General features: G+C 50.2%; 1 protein-coding gene and 1 long non-coding RNA gene across 4 annotated transcripts; one reads left to right on the top strand and one right to left on the bottom strand.

The window, feature by feature from the left end:
• The first annotated feature begins 8 nt into the window (after positions 1-8).
• LOC123374048 (2-hydroxyacylsphingosine 1-beta-galactosyltransferase-like) lies at positions 9-24,604 on the top strand. 3 transcript variants are annotated; one of them, XM_045023467.1, is made up of 8 exons: positions 426-442; positions 12,079-12,205; positions 14,609-14,651; positions 16,606-17,450; positions 21,683-21,822; positions 21,935-22,011; positions 22,487-22,706; positions 23,701-24,604. In XM_045023467.1, exons 4-8 carry the CDS (start codon positions 16,608-16,610, stop codon positions 24,014-24,016), a joined length of 1,596 nt encoding a protein of 531 aa, XP_044879402.1. In that variant the 5' UTR covers positions 426-442; positions 12,079-12,205; positions 14,609-14,651; positions 16,606-16,607; the 3' UTR covers positions 24,017-24,604. The 3 variants fall into 3 exon arrangements, with proteins under 3 accessions (XP_044879401.1, XP_044879399.1, XP_044879402.1); XM_045023466.1 differs by lacking the exons at positions 426-442; positions 12,079-12,205 and adding an exon at positions 9-100; XM_045023464.1 differs by lacking the exon at positions 12,079-12,205 and having other exon boundaries at positions 344-442.
• LOC123374049 lies at positions 16,886-19,945 on the bottom strand. The gene is made up of 3 exons (XR_006580989.1): positions 19,892-19,945; positions 19,192-19,292; positions 16,886-18,104 (listed from the first exon to the last, which is right to left on the bottom strand). It is a non-coding gene; the product is annotated as an uncharacterized LOC123374049 (long non-coding RNA).
• Positions 24,605-27,664: the final 3,060 nt, after the last annotated feature.

Genomic DNA, 27,664 nt, shown 5'->3' with positions numbered 1-27,664 from the left:
TTCCAAAGGGCGCAGGCGCTGGGCGATCGTAACACACCCCTGGCCCTAGGGGCTGCGCCTGGCTCCCCCTTCCTGCCGAGCTAGTGCCCGAGGCGCTGAGGCAGGTGCCGCCTCCCAGTCCCGTCCCGCCTGCCCTCGCCGGCGCTGCATCCCCGGGAGCCCCTGGCCGCCCCCTAGCGAGGCCCGCGGGCGGGAGGCTCCCAGCTGGGGGCCTGCGGCAGGGCGGTGTGCGGGGATTCCGGGGCGCGGGGAGGCCGAGCCGCTCCGCTTGCCAATGGGAGCCGGGCGTGTGGGCTGAGAGGCGGGCTCCGGCCGGCCGGGCTGAAAGGGGCCGGAGGGGGAGGCCAATGCTAGTAGTAGCCGCCGCATCGCTGCGCGCCTCCCCGCTGCTGCACCTGCCGCGGCTGGGTGGAGGGAGGCGGCCGCCTTTGGAGACGCACAGGTGGGTGAGAGGCGCTGCGGGCTGGTGTGTGGCCGGGCCGGGGGGGATCTTCTCTCTGGGCCGGTGTTGGGGGGCCGTTTCTCCATCTCTAGTCTCCCCCCCCCCCGTCCCCGATCGCCCTGTGCCTCGCTCTGCGCCAGCCTCCCGGGGGTCCGAACAGGCTAGTGGGCTCCACCCCGGCCCATCAAAGCGGGGATCGTGATCCGACCGCTTGGCTAATCGCGGCCCTAGGGCTGGGATCGCCCCGGCTCTGGACGCGACCTCAGAGCGCTCCAGGTTTTGGAAGGGAAGCCCAGCTCCTGGAGCGGGCTGGAGGGTAGTAGCCAGCTCGGAGCACGTGGGCGAGGTGTGCGCTGGATGAGCTACAGCTGAATTTGCAAACGGCTCGCGCTCCTCAGAGCCCATGTAAAGTAATTCAGTCAGTGGTGTTCCCAGTGTTGGCAGAGTGCCTTTGGCAGCATTGCCCGAGAAACGGGACCTCCACATACATGCTACCCTTAGCTAGCAAGCTGTGCTCTTTGGCTACTGCAGTGAACCAACCAGTACAGTAGCTGGTCCTGTTTTACTAGCCTGGAATCTTACCCGGCTGCTGCAGACGGGCGGGAAGCAGCTCCCTATCCCCATCTCATTGCCTGCTAGTGCACGGAAAGGGGATTTGGCCTTTTGTTTCATCCGCAAATGTCTCCTTTCCCGCTGGTGACTGCCTCCTCTGTGTTAATCAAGATGTTTAAATAAATCTGGGCAAATTCCTGCTGAATAACTTGGTAAACTTGGCCCTGTTTTCCCTTTGCAAGTCTTTCTGCAGAGGTGTTGTGAAATTCTCATATTGGCTAATCAAGAGTATTCACCAACTTCTGCAATTAATTCTTCTTGGTGTGAAGTGCCAGGTTTATAATCAAATATATGATTAGAAATGTTCTCACCCTTGGCTGGTTACATAAATAGGTACGCAGATAGTGTGGAGCCGGGTGTGGTTTAAGAACCTAGAGGGATAAAGTAGGCAGAGTTGTTTCTCTTCTCTGGGCTTGGCTACACTTGCAAGTTGCAGCGCTGGTAGAGGCTTTCCAGCGCTGCAATTACACCCTGTCCACACTTGCAGGGCACAACCAGCACTGCAACTCCCTGGCTGCAGCGCTGGCCGTACACCCAGGTCTGCTTGGGGTATAAGGGTTGCAGCGCTGGTTCTGCAGCGCTGGTCATCAAGTGTGGACACTCACCAGCGCTGTTATTGGCCTCCAGGGTATAAGGAGTATCCCAGAATGCTTTTAACTAAATTATTCCCTTTGTTTTGTTATGCAGCCTCTCTTTGTTTTGTTGTCAATTCGGAGCTCCGGGCTCTGTGCACCGCACCCGGGAGCTGCTTCAAACATAGCTCCTGTTTGCTGTCATTAATCTGTAACTACTGTCAACAATGAAATGAGATAACCCCTGCAGGGGTTGAGTGTTTGCTTTGCTTGAGAGAAACGGGGGGAGGGGGCAGAGGGGGGGAAGGGAGTATGTTGGATGCAGGTTGTTTGCAGTTAACAGTAAGGGGGTGGGAAAATTTTCTGATTTTGCACAGTGTCGATTCCAAAAATCCACTCTCTCCCCCCCCCCCCCCCGTCCCTGTCACACTACCCCACACACCCCTCTTTTGAAAAGCACGTTGCTGCCACTTGAATGCTGGGATAGCTGCCCATAATTCATCACTCCCAACAGCGCTGCAAATGCTACAAATGTGGCCACCCTGCAGCGCTGGTAGCTGTGAGTGTGGCCACACACCAGCGCTGGCCCTTCACAGCTGGATGACCAGCGCTGCAACTACCAGCGCTGCAGATTTGTAAGTGTAGCCATACCCTCTGTGTGGACTCCTTGCCTAACTAGCTGTGTGTAAACTTTAGTTGTGAATTTAATTCTAAAATTCACAACCTTTGTTGTGGTGTTTGCCATCGCTTATGAATGTCCCAATGAGGCTCTCCTGTGACAAATACTCGTGCACTAAATTTAACATCCTGTACATTAATAGTAGTAAAAAGTAACCAGAAAAATACTGTTAACATTCAGACTGAAACTCATCTAGGCCTTGAGTCTGCAAAGATTTGTGCCTGGGAGTAGTCTCATTAACTTCAGTGGAACTAAACATGTGCATGAGTCTTTGCAGGACCCAAACCCATAGACCATAGTGATCAATGGCTTCATGTCTAGTTGGCAGGCGATATGGAGCGGAGCCTCAGGGGCTTTTGTTCAGTATCTTCATTGATGATCTGGAGGATGGCATGGACTGCACTCTCAGCAAGTTTGCAGATGACACTAAACTGAGAGGAGTGGTAGACAGTGATTTCCTTACACCCCTCCTGAATTTCCCCCCCCCCCCAGTTTTGTGAGCTAGTTACATAACAATTTAGTGATTGTTTGGAAATCTGAATTTAAACTGAAACATTAATACACACTTTAAAAGCTTACACATTTTATCATACACTGTATATCTGAAAAAGTATAATAGATTTGAAAAGTATGAACATAGACTAGCTTCCTTGCTTCCTTATACAGCTGTTTTTTATGATGTCAGTGCATTCATTTAGTTGATGTTGGCCAACCTAATAATTTCAAATGATGATTTGTAAGCAAAGTCTAAATGAGTTCTCCCTGACAGCTAGTGATGAGCTGGGGGCTAAGGCTTCAGGGCCAGATTATATTTACATTCACACCTAATCTACCTAGGTATCCAGCAAACAGAGCTGTGTTGTCCAAGTGATAGATTTTGGCTGGGGTTGGGTTACAAACCACTTGAATGTGGGGGAAGGGGGGATGAAATGTTGCTCTTATTGTATGAGTAAAGGGCAGTAGAACTGTACTTAGTCTGTGATGATTTGAAGGCATCAAGAGAGAGGGTGGGGACCTGTCCCTCTCCACTGTTTAAAGACAGAGCTGATTAGGCTCCATAGATAGTCTTTTGTTCTGTTAAGTGACCACTGCAGCTGAAATCACTGACAATCAGGTCTAAGTGCTTAGTCCTGTTGTGGGGACAGTGTTCCTGTGGGTACAGTGTTTTTGTGTAAGGGACAGCCCAGACTGCACTAGCAGCGAGGTTCCTGCACTGAGAGCTCAGCTGAAATCACTGAGAGCTGGTGGAACCTCAAGAGACCAACTCGCAGAGGTCACAGTGGTAGGTGACAGCAGAAGGTGACTGTGCAGGGCCATTGGCAACAGAGTGGTGGAGTGAACGGTGGTACAACGAACAGCTGTGGCCAGAGCGAACTGTGCCTTTTTGTTCCCCACCTGGAAGGTGTACTCACGTGAAAGCACCTCTGAACTCTGAGTTTCCACTGACTAAGGACAATACCAGTGAGTGGAGTGTGGTGGAGGGAAAAGTGAGGGGCATGTTAAATAAACATTTGTTTGTTGGACTATATTTTAGTCACTTTGCTCCAGAATGGTTGAAGTGTTCTCCCACTGGTTTTTGAATGTTATGATTCCTGATGTCACTTCAACACTTCAACCTTTCTAACCACTCAGTGACAGACTTGAAGGTGGCAATTTTGCAACAAAAAAACTTCAAAAACAGACTCCAAAGAGAGACTGCTGAACTTGAATTAATATGCAAACTAGATACTATTAACTGTGGTCTAAACAAAGACTGGGAATGGTTGGGTCATTACACCAATTGAATCTATTTCCCTATGTTAAGTTCTCCTCACACCTTCTATGGGCCATCTTAATTATCACTTCAAAAAGTTTTTTTTCCTCCTGCTAACGATAGCTCATCTCAATTGATTAGACTCTGCCTGTTGGTATGCATACTTCCACCTTTTCATGTTCTCTGTATGTATAAATATCTCCTGTCTGTGTGTTCCATTCTATGCATCCGAAGAAGTGAGCTTTAGCTCACGAAAGCTCATGCTAAAATAAATTTGTTAGTCTTTAAGGTGCCACAAGTACTCCTGTTTTTTTTTAAAATGCAGTATTTGCCAAGGTTGTTATCTCACATTGTTGCTATCTTGGGAGGTTATTATGTTGGGGAGTTTCTGTACTAAACATTTTTATTATAATTAATTTTTACATAAGAATGGTCATATTGGGTCAGACCCATGGTCCATATAGCCCAGTACCCTGTCTTACAACAGTGGTCAAGGCCAGGTGCTTCAGAGGGAATGAATAGAACGGGGAATCATCAAGTGATCCATCCCCTGTTGCCCATTCCCAGCTTCTGGCAAACAGGCTAGGGACACTCAAGCATGGCATTGCATCCCTCTCATCCTGGCTAATAGCCACAGATGGACCTGTTCTCCAGGAATTTATCTAGTTCTTTTTAAAATCCTGTTATAGTTTTGGTCTTCACAGCATCCCCTGGCAAAGAGTTCCACAGGTTGACTTTATGTTGTGTGAAGAAATACTTCCTTTTGTTTTTTTTAAATCTGTTGCCTATTAATTTCATTGGGTGACTGCTAGTTCTTGTGTTATGTGAAGGATTAAATAAAATTTCCTTATTCACTTTCTTCGCACCAGTCAAGATTTTGTAGACCTCTATCATATCCCCATTAGTCATCTCCTTTCTAAGCTGAAAATTCCCAGTCACTTTAATCTCTCCTCCTGTTTCATACCCCTCATCATTTTAGTTGCCCATCTCTGTACCTTTTCCAATTCCAATATATATTTTTTAGGATGGGTGACCAGATCTACACACACTATTCAAGGTGTGCACGTACCATGGATTTATATAGAGGCAATATGATATTTTCTGTCTTATTATCTATCCTTTTCTTAATGATTCCCAACATTGTTTGCTTTTGTGACTGTTGCTGCAGATGGAGTGGATGTTTTCAGAGATCTATCCACAATGACTCCAAGATCTCTTCCTTGAGTGTTAACAGCTAATTCAGATGCCATCATTTTGTATGTATAGTTGAGATTGCTTTCCAATGTGCATTACTTTGCATTTATCAGCATTAATTTAATTTGCCATTTTGTTGCCCAGTTACCCAGTTTTATGAGATCCCTTTGTAGATCTTCGCAGTCTGCCTGGGACTTAACTATCTTGAATAGTTTTGTATCATCTGCAAATTTTGCCACCTCACTGTTTACCCATTTTTCCAGATCATTTATGAATATGTTGAACAGCACTGGTCCCAGTACCGACCCCTCAGGGATACCACTATTTATCTCTCTCCATTCTGAAAACTGATAATTTATTCCTATCCTTTGTTTCCCATCTTTCAACTGGTTACTGATCCATGAGAAGACTTTCCTCTTACCCCATGATGGCTTACTTTTCAAAAGTCAATTTAAATTAAATACTTTTTTTTAAATGTATATTTTTTTAGAAATCTAGACCTGTTATGTGTTTCGGTGTAACTTGCATTATTCTTATGTTAAATTTGCATAATCCTAACAAAACATTTACTTTATTCATATCTCTTTTATATATCTCATTGGTCCTGACACCCCCGCTGTAAATTCGAACACCCCCCCTAATTTCAATTCCTGGGGAAATCACTGGTGGTAGACATGCTGGAGGGTAGGGATAGCATACAGAGGGACCTAGACAAATTAGAAGATTGGGCCAAAAGAAATCTGATGAAGTTCAACAAGGACAAGTGCAGAGTCCTGCACTTAGGATGGAAGAATCCCATGCACTGCTACAGACTAGGGACCGAATGGCTCGGCAGCAGTTCTGCAGAAAAGGACCTAGGGGTTATAGTGGACAAGAAGCTGAATATATGAGTCTACAGTGTACCCTCGTTGCCAAGAAGGCTAATGGCATTTTGGGCTGTATGAGTAGGAGCATTGCCAGCAGACTGAGGGATGTGATCATTCTCCTCTATTTGGCATTGGTGGGGCCTCATCTGGAGTACTGTGTCCAGTTTTGGGCCCCACGCCAGAAGGAGGATGTGGAAAAATTGGAGAGTCCAGCGGAGGGCAACAAAAAGGATTAGGGGGCTGTAGCACATGATTTATGAGAGGCTGAGGGAACTGGGATTATTTAGTCTGCAGAAGAGAAGAATGAGGGGGGATTTGATAGCAGCCTTCAACTACTTGAAAGAGGGTTCCAAAGAGGATAGATCTAGACCAGGACCGGTGCAAGAATGTTTCGCGCCCTAGGCGAAACTTCCACCTTGCGCCCTCCCCCGTCCCTGAGCCCCCCACCCCTCCATGGCAGCTCCCACCCTCCGCCCTGAGGCACCCCCTCCCCCGCCCCAGCTCACCACTTACTGATGGAAGTGAAGCAGCTCACCCCTGCTTCACCTCCTCCCCGAGCACGCCGTGGCTGCTTCACTTCTCCTGCCTCCCAGGCTTGCGGCGCCTAAGCTAAGTGAAGCAGCCACGGCGTGCTCGGGGAGGAGGTGGGGCAGGGGTGAGCTGGGGCGGGGAGTTCCCCTGCGTGCCACACACCCCCCCTTACTTGCTGCAGGCGTCCCTCCCCATGCTCTCCTGCCCCAGCTCCCTCCGCCTAAATGCCGGCAGCGACCGGGGTGGCCGAAGATCGGGCCGCCGCGCTCCCTGCCTAAGAAAATGCCGCCCCCCAAATCCTAGCGCCCTATGCGACCGCCTAGGTCGCCTAAATGGTTGTACTGGCCCTGATCTAGACTATTTTCAGTGGTAGCAGATGACAGAACAAGGAGTAATGGTCTCAAGTTGCAGTGGGGGAGGTTTAGGTTGGCTATTAGGAAAAACTTTTTCACTAGGAGGGTGGTGAAGCACTGGAATGGGTTACCTAGGGAGGTGGTGGAATCTCCTTCCTTAGAGGTTTTTAAGGCCCGGTTTGACAAAGCCCTGGCTGGGATGATTTAGTTGGGGATTGGTCCTCCTTTGAGCAGGAGGTTGGATTAGAGACCTCCTGAGGTCCCTTCCAATCCTGATATTCTATGATTCTATGAATTTCAACAGATATTCACCAACGTTCTTCTGTAATTGACTCAGCTCTACTAAATAAGATTAGGATTTATCATCCATAGGGTATCCCCTGAACAGTGGCTCCCTTTTCTAACCATTTCTCATTAACCTTTGTTTATGGTAGTTCAGCCAGTTTTCAAGACTGGTGAGCTAATTTGAACAAGTCTTTCTGAGACATTGTATTAACTACTTTACTAAAATTCAGCTATGTCTACTGCTGCCCTAATGTTGTAATGTTCTGTCAAGAGCAATCAAGTTTGTCTGGCAAGTATTATTCTTTATAAATCCTCAGTGCTTCCTACTCATGGTTTCATAACCTTGTAGGATGTTTAATTACTTTTTTTAAATACACTGTTACTACAGAAAGAAGCTGTAATTACAGGGCAGTAATTAGTAGGATTGCTTCTTTCCTTTGCTGAAGCTGGACATTCTGGTATCTCCTTAGTTCTTTATGGATTCTAAAAACAAAATATTGTTAGTAATCCAGTAATTTAAGTTCTTAAACACCTTTACTATCCTAGCATACATTTCAGCTGAGCCCGTTCCTTGGATGTGTGAACTTCCAAGTATTCTGTTAACTTGCTCTCTATCAAGAGGTGTGTTTTCAAGGCTTTTGTCCCTTCCTGTCTTTCTAGACCTTTTTGTCTCTGAGTCCAGTATCTCAGCTGATTGGTCATTTATCCCTTTCTTGTTTGTTTGGGACCAGGTGTAATTTGTAAAGTCATGTGTTGTTGTTGTTGTTTTTTTTTAAAAGAAAAAGCCAAAAATGTCTGAGCACATAAAACTGGACAGTATCAGACTGCAAATCCCTGAATGATTAAACCTGATGATACTCTAAATAAAAAGTGCTTTCATTCATGCTTGTAGCAGTTTCCATCACCTCACACTGACTCTACAGGCATTCTAGGCTTTGGAGTGATGTGTGGTGGTGTGTGGGTGTGTTGATTTGTGTGTGGTTGTGTTGTGCTGGGAGAGTTGTATGGATTTGTGTGGGTGGCAAATAAGGCCCTTCACTGCAGCACACACCCTTATGTGTTTGGAGTTGTGTATGCAGGTTGTGGTGGGGGATGGGCGGCTGTTGATTTGTATCTAGGTGTGTGTGCTGTAAGACTTGTGCAGATTGCAGTTGGGTGCACGGGTGTGGCACTATCCCTCATACAGCCAGTGAAACCGTTGCATGCAAATTTGCTGTCGAGAGTAAGGGTGGTGAATGTTTGACGTACCTCTGATATCACAATGGTCTAGGTCAGGGATGGGCAAACTAAGGCCCGCGGGCCGGATCCGGCCCTTCAGGGCTTTGGATCCGGCCTGCGGGATTACCCCTGGTGGTGCTGCGGGCCCGGCGCTGCTCTCAGAAACAGCCCCCGGGCCGGGAGGCAAAGGGCTCCATGTGCGCACGCAGAGCCCTCTTTCCCCCCCCCCCCCCAGGGGCCGCAGCACTTCCTGGAGTGGCGTGGGGACAGGGCAGGCATGCAGGGAGCCTGCCCTGGCCCTGGTGTGCACCACTGCCACCCCGGAGCCACTTTAGGTAAGCGGCACCGGGCTGGAGCTCAAACCCTCCTGCCTCCCGCCCCGCAACTTCCTGCCCTAAGCCCTCTGCCTGTACCTCGCACCCCTCCTGCACCCAACTCCCTGCCCTGAGCCCCTTTCTGCACTCCTGTGCATTCCAACCACCTGCCCTGAGCTCCCTGCTGCACCCCGTGCACCCCAACTCCCTGCCCTGAGCCCCATCCTGCACTCCGTATCCCTCCTGTACCCCAACCCCCTTCCCTGAGCCCCCTCTTACACTCTGCACCCCTTCTCTGCCCCAATCCCTTGTCCTGAGCCCCTTCCTCCACACTCCACCCGCCCTGCATACAATTTCCTCACCCAGATGTGGCCCTTGCCCCAAAAAGTTTGCCCACCCCTGGTCTAGGTACAAGCATGCCTTACTGTAGCTGTACACCACATGCATATAATTTGTCAAGTAAAAGCAGATGAGAACCTGAAAATTGGATGGTGGTAGACTGTGAAACCCAGTGATGATTGAAACTGGTCATATTCTGAATAAAAAGAACTCTCAACCATGCTTGTAGTTGCTTCCATCCCTTCACATTGGTTCTACAGACATTTTAGGCTTTAGAATGACACACAGAGTGACCTTCTGGAATATTGTGTTAGAGAGTCTCTCTAGTACTTCATTTTTTTTTTCTGTTATGCATAAGAAAATGACTATATCCGTGACAGTTTTGTGTTTAAAATCTCTCCCCCTGCTGCTAGGGTAAATCTAGCCTTGCTTTGCTATAGACCTTTGCTGGAGTGGTTTGTGTAGAATGCTACAGGAGCGTGGGTTCGAGTCTCACACAAGAGTCTCGTAAAGGTAGTGTCACTGACTGGGTGACTAAGCCAGCCTTGTAAAACGATGGCCTGGAACCAGTGGCGATGAAGTCCACCGAAATATCAAAACATTTGTTCAAAAAATGAACGTGGGTTAGTCTTTCCTGCCTGAGAATGTGCTCTGTACGGTATCTTGTCCTGGAGGCTTTTCCTCTTAGTTCCAGAAGTGCCTGTCTGAAGTGGAAATATTAGCCTTTTGCCTGTTATACAGCAGAATTACCCATATTGCTTCAGTTTCTGCAAACTCGCGGTAGCCGCACTTGTGACTTTCTTAAGGGTGCTGCTACACCACAACCAGTCCAGTAGCCGAAGCCTGTTATTAGCAAGCTGCTGAAAGCAGCTGCAGTCACTCTTTCTGGATCAAACTAGGGAGAAGAAGCGAACACTAATTTACCACCCAGGTAAGAGCCTCTGGCATCCTTGAGACAAGTCCTCTCTTTCCTTCTGGCTTCAGGTGAGCTACAGCTGTGCTGCATCACTTGGCCCACCATTTAAATAAGGAAACCAAAAGGGGAGATCTATTCCTTCCTGCTCTGGGGAAGATTTGGAAAGACAGCAGGCTGCAGCAGTGCTTCAACGCCTTTCATCCACACAGAGCACAGAAGGGATTCTTGATGCTGAGGAACGAGACATTTAAAGTGCATGGGCGGGTGCAATATTTAAAGGGTCACATCCCGGGCGCCCTAGAGAAAGAAAGGAATTAACTCCCACCTTCTCTGCATTTAGGAATTCTGCTCTTCTGAAGCCTTTATAGGTAAATGCATTGGGGGGGGGGATTTTTAAATTTTTTTTATTTTTTTTTATTTTTTTGTTTTGAAGGAGCAGGAAAGGGCTCAAGCCTACATCTGGTGTGTGAAATATTCTTCTGGGTGTATTTGTCAAACCTCAGACAGATCCGGTATATAAAGTCTCTGGAATTCCTTCTTTTTGCTAGAGAGCCCTCTGGAGAACTAGAGTTGAGAGAGGCTCTTTCCCCAACAGTACTTTTAGAGGGAATGGGTATAGGGAATCTTCTCCTAAGAGCTCTCCTCCTGACCAAGTGTCAGAAATGTGAACTCTGCCAACAGGCTTCAATGCCAATGAAGCAATCTGTCTGCCTATGCGCTCCCCTCACTTGGTGAGAACTGGCATGGCCAAATTCTCCAATCTTTCTTGGAATCTGTGCAATGTAACAGAGAAGCCAAAACCTGATTTGAAAGCAGCCGGAAAAAAACTTGTTCTGTATCAAAAATCTAAAGGGGCTTTATTTTGCTTTGTAGTTCACTTTTCTGCTTATTCTTGGATAGGCTGTTCCTTTTCTCCATTCTGCTGGTGCAGAGCTGCACTTCAAAAGGCTTAATAAAATCTTGGCTGACCAAAACAGGTTTTCAATTTGATCATCATTCTGGGATGCATCAGCGGGAGTGTTGTGAGAAAGAAAGACACGAGAAGTAATTCTTCCACTCTACTCAGCATTGATAAGGCTTCAACTGGAGTACTATGTTCAGTTGTGGACCTCACATTTTGGGAAAGATGGGAACAAATTGGAGAAAGTTCAGAGAAGAGAAATAAAAATGATTAAAGGTCTAGAAAACAGGTTGGAAAAAATTGGATTTGTTTAGTCTGGAGAAGAGAAGACTGAGGGAGGGCAAGTACAGAAAAGGTTGTTATAAAGAGGAGGGAGAAAAATTGTTCTCCTTATGTACTGAGGACCGGACAAGAAGTAATGGACTTAAATTGCAGCAAGGGAGATTTAGGTTGGACATTAGGAAAAACTTCCTGTCGGAGTAGTTAAGCACTGGAACAAATTACCTAGGGAGGTGGTTGAATCTCCATCATTGGAGGTTTTTAAGAACAGGTTAGACAAACACCTGTCACAGATGGTCTAGATAATACTTAGTCCTGCCTCAGTGTAGGGGACTGGACTAGATGACCTATTGGGAATCCCTTCCGTCCTATGATTTTATGGATTTCTTCGCACTGGGAGAGGCGGGGGGAGGAGGGGGAAAGTGTCTCAAATGTAATAATATCCCCATGTCTAGATTACCTTGTTCCTTTAAATTTTTTAATTTAAGCTAAACCAATATTAGGATGAAATAAGATGGTGCAGCCCCCTTTTATGGATATACTGACTGACTGTTTCTAAATTAATATTAAGATAAATTGCTATAATTTTCCTGTGTAGACAAAGCCTAATGGTCAGAGATTTAGCGAATATAGGAAAATAGAGAGGTAAACAAAACCTCCTGGTAATAGTTTCTACTCCCAATAAAAATCTGACCTCTGGACAACCTCTCCTGCTGCCTTTATCTTTGACACAGCTGGGTTTAATCTTCTAATCTCTGCTGTGGTCCTCCCCATACTCTGTCTGAGCTGTCTAGTATAAACTTGATGGTCAAACACATTTTCAGACCGATGCTGTATGCTCCAAGTGACACCTCCAATCAGGACTGTACAATAACAATGATGAGAGAGATTTTCCTACATATCCCTGGAGCAACCAGTTGATTTGGTGTTGGAATGTTGCCGGCATCCCAGGTACGCAACAAGGCTTAGTCCTGAGGTGGTAAAATTCCACAAAGAAACAAAAGCAGTTTTACATTGTGACCTGTTGGGGGGGGGGGGGGGGATTTGTCAATCTGTGTAGCTCAGATTTTACAGTTTATCATCTTAGGGTATGGGGTTTTAGTTATTATCCTATACACTGAGAAGTACCCTCTTCCACCTGTAACCTCATATAGGGAGGCAGGACAGGCATTGACAGTATTATAGATTCAAAGATCTTACAGCCAGAAGGGACCAAGAAGGTTGTCTAGACTGATGTCCTGCATAACATAGGCCAAAGAATTCCTCCCAGTTACTATGAATGGTGAGCCCTTCATATTACTCATTTTGGCGCTCTAACTCATTCTGCTTTTTCTGCTCTTTTTCCCGCAAGCCTTAGCGAGGTGTTTTGTATGGGTTTTTTTTCCTGTTTCCCATATAGATTTGTTTTAATTATCTTATTGAAAGCAATCTCTCATGAAGTCACAGTGGCCTCCTCCTTTTCCCTTGCATTCCCTGTTGGAATCTGTTATTACTGGCCTAGATACAGTACAGACCTGGACTGATGCGTTGGGCCCCCCAATAGTGCCCCCCGGTACCAGCCTCACTATAGACTGAAAGACAAGGAAGGTGAGGTACTATTTTTTTTTTATTAGAGCAGCTTCTGTTGGTGATAGAGACAAGCTTTCGAGCCACACAGCTCTCATCTGTAATGGTTCTAGTGTGCAGGGTGCAGTACCATCTGCTGCCATTAAGGAACTCCTTGCAGCTCCAATGGCTGCGATACACCTGACTGCCCACAGGGGGCGGGCAGCTGCTCCACCAGAAGTCCGTGCAGGCAGCAGGCTCAGAATCCAGGCCGCAGTGGGGTTAATCTGGATTAGCAGAGCTAGCTACGGTCCCTCTACTCCTGCACCTCCAGGGCCAGTGGGGTGCTGGGAGGGGGCAGGATGGGACTGAGCTCATGGGGTGTCTTAGTCTTGTAGAGGGGGAGGGGATTGCCTGAGCTGGGTGTATGTGGGATCTGGGCCTGGAGAGGGCTAGGCTGGGAGAGAGGAGTGGAGGGAAAATAAAAGGGTGTATGGGGCAAACATAACTGGACCGGGAGAAGAGACTCGAACTGGGGAGAAAGTGGCATGTGACCCTTTCCCATATCCTCCCCCAGCCCTTTGCTGTAGAGCATCCAGCTCGTCAATCCAAAAAGGGGCTGGGCTCTCTTTCCCACCCCCCACCAGATCCCTCCCCTCTGACACCCCCACCCGAGGCTCCCAGTGCTGAACTTGTCAAATATGACCACCCAGCCTGCAGAGCGAGGATCGGGAGGCGGGGGACTGGTTGTCAGGTGCTCGGATGGTGCGGTGACGTGCATGGTACAGATAGAAGGGGTTCCATAGATGCAGTTAGCAGGAAGCCTGGACTAAGACGTGCCTCTTTCTTCATGTTCTAAACCTAGTCCCACTCGCACTGTGGGCTGCAGCCAGTTCCCAAGCCAGAGCCCATTCTGGAGCACCTGGGGAGTGCGGAGTTTTGGCAGGGCAGAGTTGAGTCAGTTGTGAGGGGGGTGGAAGACGTGGGGCCAACTCAGGGAGAAGGGGAGGATTCCCGTAGATCCCATCATGCCTTGCTGAAGGGCCTGTGGAGAGATGGCAGAGTCCTGGGTCTGGAGGCTGCTCCCTCCACTGCTAGGGATTGATCCCCCAAAGAGGGGACACCAGCACCACCTGCAAGGCCCCTGGGTCAGCAACAGCCCCCTGCTCTGACACTCACACCAAAAGCTTATTTATTTGGGTCACCCAGAGATCAGGGCTCCCTTCTACTCGGGGCTGTACAAGGCTGTTTGTCCCTGCCTTACAAAGCTATCTCAGGAGACAAAGCAGACAGAGGAGTATCAGTGTGTCTAAAAACCACATCTTTCATTTCCTTGATTTACATGGCAACTCACATCACTCAAGTCTCCTTCTCAAGTTATACTCCCCTTTTGACCTGTTATCCCCATACACGCTCTCAGAAAACCCACTCCCTCTCCCAGCCCTCCCTGCATGTTCTCCAAGACGCTTGTCCAGCCCAGGCTCCGCAAGCTCACATTCACACACCCTCCCCTCTAATCAAACCTCCCTCCCCAACCCTAGTGTCTGCAGAGTCTTCCCAAAAAGTATCCCCAGTGCTTGTATGTTCTCTTCTGCGTGGCAAGCTGGAAGGAGCCTTGCACTGACTTGGCAAAATTGACATTACTCCTTGGCCGACCAATCCTCCTTCCCACAGTGTTCCCTAGGGAAATCGGGGCTCTGGATGGGATGCGGTAGCCCAGTGAGTTGAGGATCGGGCTGGCTTCATTTCCTGGGTGAGGAGAGGCTGCCCTGTCATTTTGCTGACTGTCGATTGTTCTCTTTTCTGCAGCTCTGCCAGGAGAGAAGAGCCCCTTTCATTCAGTAAGACGCAGGTAAGCGGGGGAGTAGGACGTGGTGTGGGGATGTCTCCTTTCAGACTCTTGCAAAGCTCCGTGGTACAACCCCCATCCTCTGCCTTTACCGTGTGCCTATCCAAGATCCCCTTTAGTATCTGCACCTTCCCGGCTGTGTGGACCTGCCGTGAGCCCCACTCCCAACCTAATCCTCTTCCTTCCCCCTCCTCCAAGCAAACATTTAATTTTCCCCAATGCAGTCACCACAGCTGTCTCCCCCGCCTCTGCTCTCCTCCCCTCGCGCTTTCCAGAGTGGGGTCATGATAATTCCCCCCCACTTGCATCTGTGTGTCATGGTGCCTGGGAAGGGTCCTGGCAAGCAGGTGCCGAGGCTCTCTGAAGTGGGCTGTAGTCATGTGTTGCTGACGGAAATCGGCCAGGGAACATTGGCAAGAGAATTTCCCATCCCCACATCCCCTTCACCTCTCTGGGCTGCATTCCCTTTTCAGCACACGTCCTGCAACTCTGGCGGCACCAGAGTTGCATTTAGCAAGGGCTTGTTTGTTGTCCTCTTTTTGGGGTGGGGGGGAAGGAGAGAGGGGGTTGATCAAGTTAGTGTGTGAGGCCTGGATAAGATCTTAGGCCAACTTCTGCTCTGTCACGACCCTGCAGCTCCACTGATTTCCATGGGGTTTGGTGGGTGTGAATGAGGGCAGGAATCTAAACAGTCAAAAATTCTGTCATTTCTATTCTGTTTGTAACATCTCTGAGGGCATGTTCCTCCCAAGCCTCTGTGCTGGATCTGCCTCAGGACAGTTACTTGCTTATGAATGTTCCCAGCTAGGGTCCTCTTTCCCGTGAGCTCTGGCCAAGGCCTCGTGTTTTGAGGCACATTGGTTTCCAGTGATGTGGTGATGCCCCTGGATTTGTGCAGTGGCGCTGTGTTGAACTTTGCTTCCAATGGGGAATTATGTAGCAATATGAAGGCGTTCCCTGGGGGAGGGGGGTGTCTTTAGGAATGCTGTCACGACTTTGTGAATCCTCCCCATCCCACTTCCCTCCCACCCCTGCAAGTCCTGTGGGCCCCTTCTGCTGCTCCTTCCACATCTGGCTTTCCCCTTTCTCCAGCCAGCTGTACAATCCTGTACACCCTCTTTTGGTGTTCCTATGGCCACAGGAGAAGCTGCTGTGTGGCTCCTCAGATGTTCAAACTGTGCTGAGGCCCAGTTGCCTCGTGAGCAGGTCTGGTCAGGCCACAATCTTGCAACCTCGCCACAGTTGGAGTCTCACTGCTTAGTGCTCTCTCCTTCAAGAGTGCAGCTCCTCTCTGGGAAACAGGCTGAACACTTGTTCTGTCTCAGCCTTGTTCGGTTGAGTAGTAGTCGCCGGCCCTGCAACATGTAACCTGGATCTGAGGGGAGAGCCGAGTGCTTCTCTCTCACATGAGAGAAGGAGTAATAAAGGAGTTGCAGGCCAAACTGTGCCGTCGGCGCAGCCTCTCTGAGCCTGCTGTTCTTTCAGCAGGCTTGCGCGGACATCACAGATTGGAGCTTCACAAACAGACCTGCTGTAGGTACATAAGCAGGGGTAGAATCCAGCTTCCTTACCAAGCTGCACTGGCTCTGCCCATGTGTAAACAGCGGTAAAGACTTATCAGACACACCCAGGGAGCTGGTCTGCTGTGAGGGAAAGTGCTGCTTTTCCAGAGCAGCCCCAGGCTTTAAAAAGTAGTGGTGGGGGAAGAGGCAGGGGAAATCCACTTAGGACCTCCTTGTGGGGAAACTACAGAACACAGAAACAGATGAGGAGGAGGAGGGGAAAATGATGCATGGAGAAGCCTGAGTTGTATTAAACATGTGACCCTGCCTGTGGAAAGTCTCCATCAGTAGGTGGTGACCACACAGGGCACCTTCCCTTCTCCACAGCCCACAGAGACAGTGTCTAGGGCCTACAGCACAAGTTGGTCAGTAACTGCCCATTTCTCTCTCTGCAGCGATGGAGATGAAGCTCCTGCCGCACCCCATTGCTGTCCTCCTCATGGCAACCGCTTTCAGTCTGGACTGTTGCCATGGTGCCAAAGTGCTGGTGATGCCCACCATCATCTTTGACAGCCACCTCCGGGTCTTCATGCGGGTGGCAGAGGCACTGAACGACCGGGGTCACAACGCCACGCTTCTCCTCCACGAAGGTCGGGAATCCGAGCCCTTCCTGCCAGGCCTCCGAGTGCAAACATACAGGGGGATCTTCAGCATGGAGAGTGCGGACGCCTGGGTGCAGGAGAAGATAAAGCGTGTCTTCCAGGGGAAGAAGACCTCCCTGGAGATCTTCTCCTTCCTGGAAAAGTACTTGGAAAACTGTGATCTAGTGCTGGGGGATGCAGCCCTCCTGCAGCAGCTCCAGGGTGAGGGCTTTGACTTGTTCTTGATAGACCCCAACGAGATGTGTGGATTCATTCTGGCCCACCTCCTTGGCGTCAAATACGCCGTGATCTCCACCGGCTTCTGGTACCCGGCTGAGATCGGCGCCACTTCCCCCGTCGCCTATGTCCCCGAGTTCAACTCCCTGATGACGGACAGGATGGGGCTGGTGGGCCGGACTTGGAATCTCCTGGTCTACGTGATCACTCGCATCGCCACCAAGCTGGTCATCCTGCCCAAGTTCGACCGCCTCATGCAGAAACACGGGGTGGAGCCGCAGAAGTCCATGCTGGAGCTTGTCTATGGGACCAGCCTCTTCTTCCTGTGCAACGATGTGGTGCTAGACTTTCCCAGGCCCACGCTCCCCCATGTCATTTTCACTGGGGGAATCCTCGCTGAGCCTGAAAAGCCCCTTCCTGTGGTAAGTACAGGAGGAGGGGCTGCTTACAGGGGCTGCTGGCTTTAGAGTTCTGAAGTTAACTTTTCTGGTCCTGGTCAGGGCATCTAAGGGCTGTGATCAGAGATCAGTCCAGGGTGTCTCTTCCCTTGAGGGACCTGATCAGCACCCTTGAGCTTCACAAATTGTGCCACAGGCTGTGAAACCTGTACGGTAACTCTCTGCAGTTCACAAGTGTGTGTATTGGGGGTGAGGAGTAGGTGGAATGCAGTTTTGGGTCCCCCATCCCATGTCGGGAGCCTGTAACGCTGCCTCCATCTGACAGTGCTGGGGTGTTCTGCACTGGCAATGATAGTCCCTATACCAACCTGGGAAAAGCCCAGTATTGACGACTTAGGGGCTTTCAACTGAGCAGTCTCCTCTCTGTTGTCCTATTGCTTCACCAGTCTTTGAAGCTTCCCCAGGTTTTCCTTTTAATCCTGTTCCCTCGATTCTCCCAGCATCTGTCACCAGCCACCGTCGGAAGATGCTGGGCTAGATGGGTGATGGGTCTGACCCCGTATGGCTGTTCCTATGTAGCATCACCAGTACTAGATTCTGGAGGCCAGACTTTGCTCCTCAGTTTCCCCTGTGTTAATCCTGTTCTCTTCCGTGGGGTTATACAGATGTGACACTTCCCTGCAATTGGAATTGAGTGTCAGGAACCCTGACTACACTAGAGTTCCCATAGCTGCTACCCCTGGTGGAGCTCTGCTACTTGGAGGAGTGCTGGAAATCTTCAGCGAGAACAGGCTAAGGTGGCCTGACTTGCCAGGAGGGTCCCCACGTCCAGCCAATGGATTGAAACTGAGACAAAATGCCAGCCTCCGATGACAGGCTTGGTTAAGATTGTCGATAAATATCAATGAAATCATGAGTAGTAGAATGTTAGGTGCAACTGGGGGTGAAAGTAGAAATAGGGACTTTACCAGTACGGGGCTGGGTTGGGGCCGGCTCTGGCCCCCAGGAGGGGCGGGGCCTCGGGCGGAAGGGGCAGGGATGGGGGGGGTCAGAGCCAGCCCGCCCTGTACTGGTAAGTGCCCTCCCCCGCCAGAGTAGCAGCAGCAGCTGGGAGCTCCAGCAGCTGTTTAAAGGCCCCAAGGGTCGGCCGCCGCTACTGCCCTGGGCCCTTTAAACCGCTGCTTGAGCCCACGGCTGCCACTGCTACTCCAGGGCTCTGGGGGCTATTTAAAGGGCCCAGGACTCCCCTGCTTCTACCGCCCCAGCCCTTTAAATAGCCCCGGAGCCCTGGGGTAGTGGCGGCGGGGCTCCGGTGGCTATTTAAAGGGCCCAGGGCAGTAGATGCAGCAGGAGCCCTGGCCCTTTAAATAACCCCCGGAACCCTGCTGCCGCTACCCCAGGGCTCCAGCAGCGGGCCTCTGGTGGCAATTTAAAGGGCCTGGGGCTCCAGCTGCTGCTGGGAGCCCCAGGCCCTTTAAATTGCTGGCTGCGGAAGCCGGGATACCCCGGTATGGCGCACCAGCTTACTTTCACCTCTGGGTGCAACACTCTTCTTAAGTTGAGAACTTTGGAATAAAAGTTCCACAACTATCCTTGACTCTGCCCCTGTGGGTAACCACCCTTCCTCATGGTGCCTGAGTAATGTGAGGAGGCTACAGATACAGTTCGGAACACCCCACGTATATATCAGAAGGTGGATGAGGCCTGGGACCAATCCTGCCAGGTGCTGAGCCAAATCCAGCAAAGCACTTAAGCACATGCTTACCTTTAAATATGAGTTGTCCAATTGCCTTCCATGGGATTACTGGTATGCTTAAACATTCTATTCTGGATCAGCCATATGCCCAGCATCTTGCAAGACTTGGCCTGTAGTGGAATACTGGCTGTGAGATGCTGTACTCAGAGGGTTAAGAAGTGAGATAATTGGTGGTTCAGCTGTTTGCGTTGTAGGATGCTAGGGCTGGGGAGAGGAAGGCATTTGTAGACCTGCATGTAGATTAAGATATTTTCATTTTGAGCTGGGGCCCAAACCTTGATGTCCCAGTATGGAAGCAATTCCAGTAGCTCTGGTTATTATATCCTTCTTGTATTTAAGGTAGAATCATAGAATATCAGGGATGGAAGGGACCTCAGGAGGTCATCTAGGTCCACCCCCCTGCTCAAAGCAGGACCAATGTCCAGACAGATTTTTGCCCCAGATCCCTAAATGGGCCCCTCAAGGATTGAACTCTCAACCCTGGGTTTAGCAGGCCAATGCTCAAACCACTGAGCTATCCTTCCACCCTCAGGTAGCTGAACGTTTGTGGTCTGTGCTGGAAATGTGGATTAGTATTTGTGTTAAATGACAATCTCGGTGAGTGGGTGGATTGTGTGATGCCTCCTGGATGGAAGCTGGAGGCATGTAGGTAAGTATAGCAGTCAGTAGGTTTCCGATATAGGGTGGTGTTTATGTGACCATCACTTACTTGCACTGTAGTGTCCAGGAAGTGGATCTCTTGTGTGGACTGGTTCAGGCTGAGGTTGATGGTGGGGTGAAAATTGTTGAAATCCAGGTGGATTTCTTCAAGGGCCTCCTTTCCGTGGGTCCATTTGATGATGATGTCATCAATGTAGCACAAGTAGAGGTAGGGCACCAGAATTTCCTGTTTCTTTAAAAATAAAGGTTTTACAGACAGTTGCACCTCCAGAAGAAAATCTTTCCTTGACATTCAAGAGACTCTCCAATCATTTAATTTAATCTCTGACTTTCTTGCTCACAGAATGACCCACGCTGTCAAGAAAGGGTTAAAAACCCAACCAGCACTTGCCAAGAGGTCTTAAAGGGTCAGATACTGTATGAGAATAACTCTGGAATAGACCCTTTCACTTGCTGACACATCATACTCTGACAATAGGCCTTTTTGAGGGCAAATGCAAGATTTGCAGTTTCTAGATGAAGTTGCTTTTTCCCACCTTGAATCTTCCCTCATACCCCATTCTTTTGGTTTTTTTGAAAAATGGAAGGGGGGGGGGAAATTTCCCTGCACATATTAACTAAGGCCTTGTCAACATTTGTTTTCAAGGAAGTTGGAGGTTAGAGAGAGATTTTTCAAAGGTGCTTGATGGGAATTGGACATCCCCTTCCTTGAAGTAGTTTTGAAAACCTTCCCCTGAAATCCTCCTATGTTAGGAGAAGAGCCATGGGAAACCTGAGGGGTCAAGGAGGTGGAGATAAGAATTGGGATCAGTCCAAGAATTGGGATCTGATAAGGGAAAACTGGTTCCCTATGTTTGCTACTGCAGCTCCATAATGAGCCAGCTGGCTAAATTCCCTTTGCTAAAGAGAGTCAGGCGTGTGTGCGTGCATGTGTGCACACAGAGCCTTTTGGCAGCCTGGAAAACCTACCTACACCCAGGAGTGCTGGGAGAATTTTTATAGTGGGGGTGCCAATGATGAAAATCGTGTATTTGGTGTTTGTTGTTACTACGTCAAGCCAGGGGTGCGGCAGCACCTGTAGTTCCAGCACCGCTGCCTACACCTAGTAACTGGGGCCCAGAGCCTGAAAACCAGTGGAGGTTAGGAGACTAAATACCTTTTGAGGATCTGGGCCTGAAGGACTAAATCAATTAGCCAGCGGTGGGTACTAACTAAAGACAAGGATGGGCGCGTCCCATCAGCAAAATCCTAATGAGACCCTGAGATCCGCAGCTGCTGGGAGAGGGGCGTTGCTGGGATTTGTCAAGTGCTGTCCCTAGGCCCTGCTTCAGGGGCTCCTTTCTGATGCTGGGATGGAGAAGGTGCCCAGTTCTCCTCACATCCCTTCCAGACCTGCCTGGTTTCTAGAAGAGGACAAGTCTCCACTCCTATCCAGGCCTGGGCCTGTATTTTTGGGGTCCTCCTCACCGGTTAGTGACCCCAGTCCCCGCTCCTGCTGCTCAGAGCTTTCCAAAGCAGCATCATGAAACTGGCTCTCTTGATAGTTCCCAACACCAGCTGAGAGGCTGACCAGAGCCCAGGTAACTTTGCTCTTTCCTGGCAAAGCTATGATCTGAAAACACTCTAGAACTGTTTGCCAGCTCAATGAGACCACCTTGTGCTGGGTTCAGTGGGGAAGGTGTTCTTTCTAGCCAGATTGTGTCCATGAAAGCTGAAGTTCTACAGGTACTGATGGGTGAAGCTTCCCCCTCTGCAGGGAGGCTTTCCCATGGTAGTGGTGGGGTGTCCAAACCCTCTGGAGGACAGGCTGTGAGGCACAGCTATGTGTGTTCACCTGCAGGGCCTTCGCCACTGGGTGGAAGCTGCGAATGCCGGTGTTGTCGTCGTTTCCTTTGGCATTGGGATCCGAGCGCTCCCAAGCGACTTGGTGGAGAAGATGGCTGGGGCATTTGCACGCCTTCCTCAAAGGGTCGTGTGGAGGTGAGTGGGCGCCTTTATCTCTGGATGTAGTTTGATGGGGAATTGGGTTTCCAAGGGTGATTCCAGCTCAGTCTATTTTCTCTTGGTTTCCCTTCTCTGTTTTTTCTGGCAGATACTTTGGTCAGAAGCCAAATAACCTGGGTGAGAATACGCTGATGATGGAGTGGCTGCCCCAGAACGACCTGCTCGGTAAAGACAGGGAGAGAAATACCGTAATTCAGGGTTTTGCTCACAACCAAAGCAAAGAAAATGCCACTGTAGTGTGTGTCATCCAGAGCATGTCTGATCAGGAAGCAATCGCTTCCTTATCTAGTGAAACCAACCTCTGCCCCTTCTGCTCCTTCAGGGTCTGACCAGCTCAATGTCATGTAGGGTGACCAGATGCCTGATTTTTATAGGGATAGTCCCAATATTTGGGGCTTTGTCTTATATTGGCACCTGTTACCCCCCACCCTCTGTCCTGATTTTTCATACTTGCTATCTGGTCAGCCGTGTGTCATGGCAGGAGATGGTGGGGTCCCTCAGGGTTCTACACCCTCCTCCTATCCCCAAGACATGCCCTGTTTCTCCCAAATCTGTACAGGTACAGTGAGTGTTAGTATGGAGAAGGCCTGAGCAAACTGGGGCATCTGCAGGGGGGTCACCATTTCTTGCTTTTCTGTAGGTCATTCCAACGTGAAAGCCTTCATCAGCCACTGCGGGATGAATGGCATATTCGAAGCAATTTATCACGGGGTGCCAGTTGTGGGGTTCCCTTTCTATGGGGACCAGTTCGACATCATGACAAGAGTTCAGGCAAAAGGGATGGGAATTCTCATGGACTGGAGCCGAGTAAGCGAAGAGGACCTTTACCAGGCCATAGTCACTATTCTCTCCAACCCCAGGTGAGGCTCTCTGAGTGATGGAGCTGTTGAGTTAAAGTGGAGCAGATGAACAGTTGGTTGCATCCTCCTTTTGGAAGCCCATAACAATTGGCTTAAGCAGTGGTTCCACCAGGTGCGTCGCTCACTTGCCTGGACGCTCCAGTGCCTTCTGATTTTTAAAACTGATGCCAGCAGCAGCCAAAACCACGTCTGCCCATCTTTATGGTGAAGGGGAGACTGATCTGGTTTTATCTGGGTTTCCCTTGGAATGCTCCCTGAGATGCTGCTGTTCAAAACGCCTCCCTTCTCAATAGCAGCATGTTATCGGGTCCACCTAAGTCCTCACCTTGCTATCTGCTTGGTCGTGCCCAAACTACCTTTATGCGGAGACTAGTAAGCACAGACAGTGCTAGGGCTTGTATCTACTAGATACTATACTTCACCTGCTTTTTAAGACCCTTCGGCCAGCAAGTGACTTCTGGGTGATACTGGCTAGAATGTTCCTGAGAGGACTTGGCAGGATCCTGTGTTTGAAGTGCTGTCATATGGCCCGCTCCCTTAAATTACTAAGTACTCTCAACTGCTGTTGACGTCAGGGTGCTTGGCACTATGCAGGATCAGGCCCAGAGTCAGAAAAGGGCCTCTGCCACCTGCCTGCTCCCCCTAGGATGTGAGAATCCAGCTGGGTCCTTCAAGCCTTTGACGGTGATGCCTGTTACAAAGATTCTGTCACTAGAATTTAGCTGACCGCTCCGCTCATGATGCGTGAGGTAGAACAGACTCTGGCTGGCATGGCCATAGCTGCATCGGCTCTGCAGGGCTAACGAGTAAAACTATCAGTGACGGTGATTGTAGGGACCTGGGGAACAGATCTAGAGCCTGCTCATGAGAGGTGAGAGATGAGGCTTGTAGGCTTCGGGCCCGTCATGAGTCAGAAGGGGCTGTTCTACCCAGAGACGTGACTGACTGTGAAACAACAGCGGGTGACTTACTTTTTTCGCTTCCCCTCTTGCAGCTACAATAAAGCAGCCAAGCAGATCTCAGCCCTGCACCGAGACACGCCTATGCATGCTCTGAACCGCACGGTGTACTGGCTGGAGTACGTCCTCCGCCACGACGGGGTGCCGTACCTTCGTCCAGCTGTCTACGACCTCTCCTTCTACGAGTACTTCTGCCTGGATATCCTTGCTCTCTTCCTTCTCTGTCTGGCCTGTGTTGCCTATGCCCTGTACAAAGCCATTGTGTGGTACCGGGGAAAGAGTGCCAGTCCCATGCATCTGAACGGCAAGTGTCTGAATGGCCATCTCCTGGAGGGGAAGAAGGCGCAGTAGTGCATGGTGTGCTCAGGGCGTGAAACAGACTCCAGTGTGAGCGCACACACCGCCCAGGAGCACGTAGAGACTCAAGCTTGTCCAGTGGTCTGGTTGCTGCTCGTGTGGCTGGGAACAGGGGGAAAGCGGCGCAAAAGCCAGTGTGTGCCTCTGTGTACAGCACGCGTGGGTGGGGACATGGATCAAGGTGCGGGTGGATGCATTTGGCCAGGACTGTGGGAGCATTGAGGCGGGACACGAGTGGGTAGGTTTCCGGGGAGGAATGTGGGGTTGCTCCCTTCTTTTATGCGCGATGGTTTAGATGCTGGTGTTACCCTTCTGGCTTGCTAGGGTCTGCGGTGAGGCATAAGGGGGCAGGAGTGGCGCTTTGTCTGGGGTAGTCACCGTTTCTCCCTTGCTCCATTAGCGAGGCCTTGAACTCAGGACTCCTTCAGGTGCAGCGGGGCAGCCAACTTTGGGCAGGGGAGGGCACCCTAAAGGTAGTTTAAAAATTGGTCTTTGTTTTAAATTTCTTGGGCAGATGTTCTGACTGCTTCCCTTGGTGCTCTAGGCTGTGTTGGTGCTAACTTATTTTTTAATAAACTGTCTTCTTTCCCCTGAGCAGTGGTGTTTGGTCTGTGTGAGGAGCGCCTCCTTCAAGGCAGAGGCGGCTGTAGCTTTAGTCGGGTCTTACTCAAAGCCAGCACAATTGGGGGTCTCTCCCGCTGCTGTACAAGCCCCTGCTGCCTCCCGACATGTCTCTGCACGTCCTGCCTCGCTCTTCAGCCAACTCTTCCCTCCCTGCCATGTTGCACACTCCTCCGCTGGGTTTTCAGGCAACGCTCCCATCCTCCCCTATTTGCGAGGCCTCGTGGTCTGTGAGGCCAGTCGCACACGCTTGACGTAGGGATGACTGAGGAAGATGCAGAGCATAGAGATGGAGGCAGGAGCTCCAGTCTGCAGGGGGAGGAGAATCGTGTGAGAGAGCGGCTAGCTCAATACGGCTCAAGGGCCAGCCCAGTGGCCTTAAAGCTAGTGCTTTTTAAAGGGAACAATACACTTCATAAAGGAAACCAAGCTTCAGATGTGACTGGGCCTGCCTGTTCCCCACCCTGAGGGTGTGGTATGGAGGTAACGCCAAGGACCAAGTGCCTGCAGCCACCTGAGCTGTGCGCTTGGGAGCCAAGCCGTGCTCTAGTCTTACAATCTACCTGCAGCTGTATGGAAAATGCACTCGGCGATGCCTTGGAACCAGCATGAATGTTTCTGCGCTGGCAGCTTGGCCAAGCCTGTCACGGGTCTTGCAATAGCTGGCCCGTTATCCCGCCTCTGCCAGTTGTTCTGCTGTGTTTCCTGGGCCCATCTCCCAGTCTGTCCTTATCTGAGTATATCTGTGGGACAGCACCTAGATTGCTGTCCTGAGTATCCTGTATTAGAACCGGGCCCCGCTGATGAATGGGTAGGGGCACTTGGCGCTTGCTTGGATTTTAGCTGGCTCAGACTTGTGTCAAGCTTCATGTCCTTCCAATGCCACTCGGGTTCCTATGAGGCACGAGTAATCACCCTGTGTACAACAGGCCAAATTCTAGCCCCTCCCTTACACCTTCTTGACATCACCGGGATGATGGAGAAGAGATGGTCAGCTGGTGTCCTCTGCTCTCTAGGACAAATCTAGAGGGCAGACTGGAGGGCATCTGTTCCCCCTTTCGGTTACACAGTGAGAGATGCTGACGTAGACCCTTGTCTGCTTACTGACGTGTCATTTATGCTTCACGGGGATTCTTGCACTTTTCAGATGCACCTGTTCCTGGCTGCTGTCTGAGACCAACAACTGGGCTACCTTGGACCCCACTGGTTTCATTCTCTGGCAGTCCTATGTAACTTACATCCCTTCTGACTTGGGACTGCTGAGTCTGAGTGGTGCATGCTGATGGGGCAGACAAAGAGCGTGGCAAGCCAAGCAACTAACAGGAGGTGTATGGAGGAAGAATAACCTGCTCCTAGCTGGTAGTAGAGGAAAGAGGACTATGAGAGCCAAGAGCGCTGGCCACCCCTGGCCTTCATGCCTTGGCCTAGAGATGGTTGAGATAAAAGGGCTAGATGGCTTTTCAAAAACACAGTGTAACAAGTTTCACAACATGCCTGTCCTAGTGCAGCTGTGTCCAATACATCAACTATGAGTCACTGGTCACCCTGGAGCAACTTGGAATGCGTGGGTGTCTCATGGTGGGAGGGGAGCTCATGTACTTCGTTCAGCTCTTCGGCCCCTGAGGGGTGGGCCGTCGGTAGTTCCTCTGCAGCCCACGTCGTACCTCAGTGACTTAGTTCAGTGCAGCAAGGCTGGGGTCCATGGCTTAGCTGAGTTCCATATGCTGTTTGTAGCCTGAGCCAGCAAGGAGGCCAGTGCTAAGTACTGGTTCCCAGTAAGCCTCGCTGCTTGGGAGGATTCTCTTGCTATGCGCTGGGTCTGTTTTCACTGTCCATTCGCATTCCAGGTGCAGAGCTAGTTCTGTGGAGCAGAGAGGCAGGGTTGGCCTTGCTTTCCTCTACAGCGCCCTCTTTGGCCAACAAAGGAACTGCAGGAGTGAGCGCCAAAGTCAGTTCTAGCTCGTATTCATCCTGGAAAGATGTTGGTCACAGTTTTTCCTGGGGCAGGAACGCTGTGTGCAGGGAGTGGGCTCAGCCAGGGAGGGGATGTTCCCATTTCCCTCTGTGAGTAAAAGGGCAGCATGTTTGACCCAAAGGTTCCCTTTGTGATCTGCAGGGAGCTAAGCAAGAACCCAGCTTCGCCCGTGACTTGCTGTGTCGCTGTCGGCAAGTCACTTCTCTAAATCAATTAATTGTCTGTGAAAGACAATTCGAGAGCTACAGAGGACAACGTGCAGTTGTATATCAAGCCAAAGCTATGATTTGTGGGGTACCAAGCAAGAGAGGTGCCCACTGGGAGACATGCCTCCCCATTCCTATCCTGGGGTCAAGAGGGGCAGGGTTGGCCTTGCTTTCCTCTACAGCGCCCTCTTAGGGGCGGCTAAGCTCAGGAGCTGGGAATCTGCTCTGGGCCCCATGCCGCTATTTTGTATACAAAGCTGGCCTTCTGTCTGGCTCTCTGGGTTTTTGGAATAGAGTGCTTCAGGGGAATGCTGAAATGGTAGCATTCTTGCTGGTGTATGCAAAATCCCTCAGCAGGGACTGTGGGCCTCTTTAGGGGTGGAGATGTGCGTGGGGAGTGAATTAACTTGCTTTTCAGGTTTAGCTTGCATGGTCAGGTTCTTCAGAACCTCACTTGGCAATGAGGAAAGACCGGCTTGTGAACAGAGATCGCATCTCAAGACATGGTGGGAAAGTTACTTTGGAAAGGACCAGTACAACCCTACACAGGCACTGCAGAAACTCTGGTTGGGGGAGTGTGCAGCTACTCCATTTTCTAGGCATCTCCCTGCAGCGTTGGCAATGCAGCCATGCTCTAACTACTGGGCCTTTTCTGCAGCTTTCAACACCGTAGACTCCAAGGTACTGCTAACCTGGCTAGCGCAGCTGGAGAAGTCAGTGCATTGCTACAGTGGCTCCAGCTGATCCTTTCCAGCAGGCACAGAGAGCGGTGAATAGCTGCTGCTTCTCCCACAGGCCTTTTAGGCTGGGTCTCTGCAGCACAGTACATCTCCCCTTCTG

Source organism: Mauremys mutica, chromosome 7 (assembly GCF_020497125.1).
Source record: "Mauremys mutica isolate MM-2020 ecotype Southern chromosome 7, ASM2049712v1, whole genome shotgun sequence".
NCBI lineage: Eukaryota > Metazoa > Chordata > Testudines > Geoemydidae > Mauremys > Mauremys mutica.
Note: the sequence above shows the minus strand (reverse complement) of the source record. Positions and strands in the feature narration are given on the sequence as shown.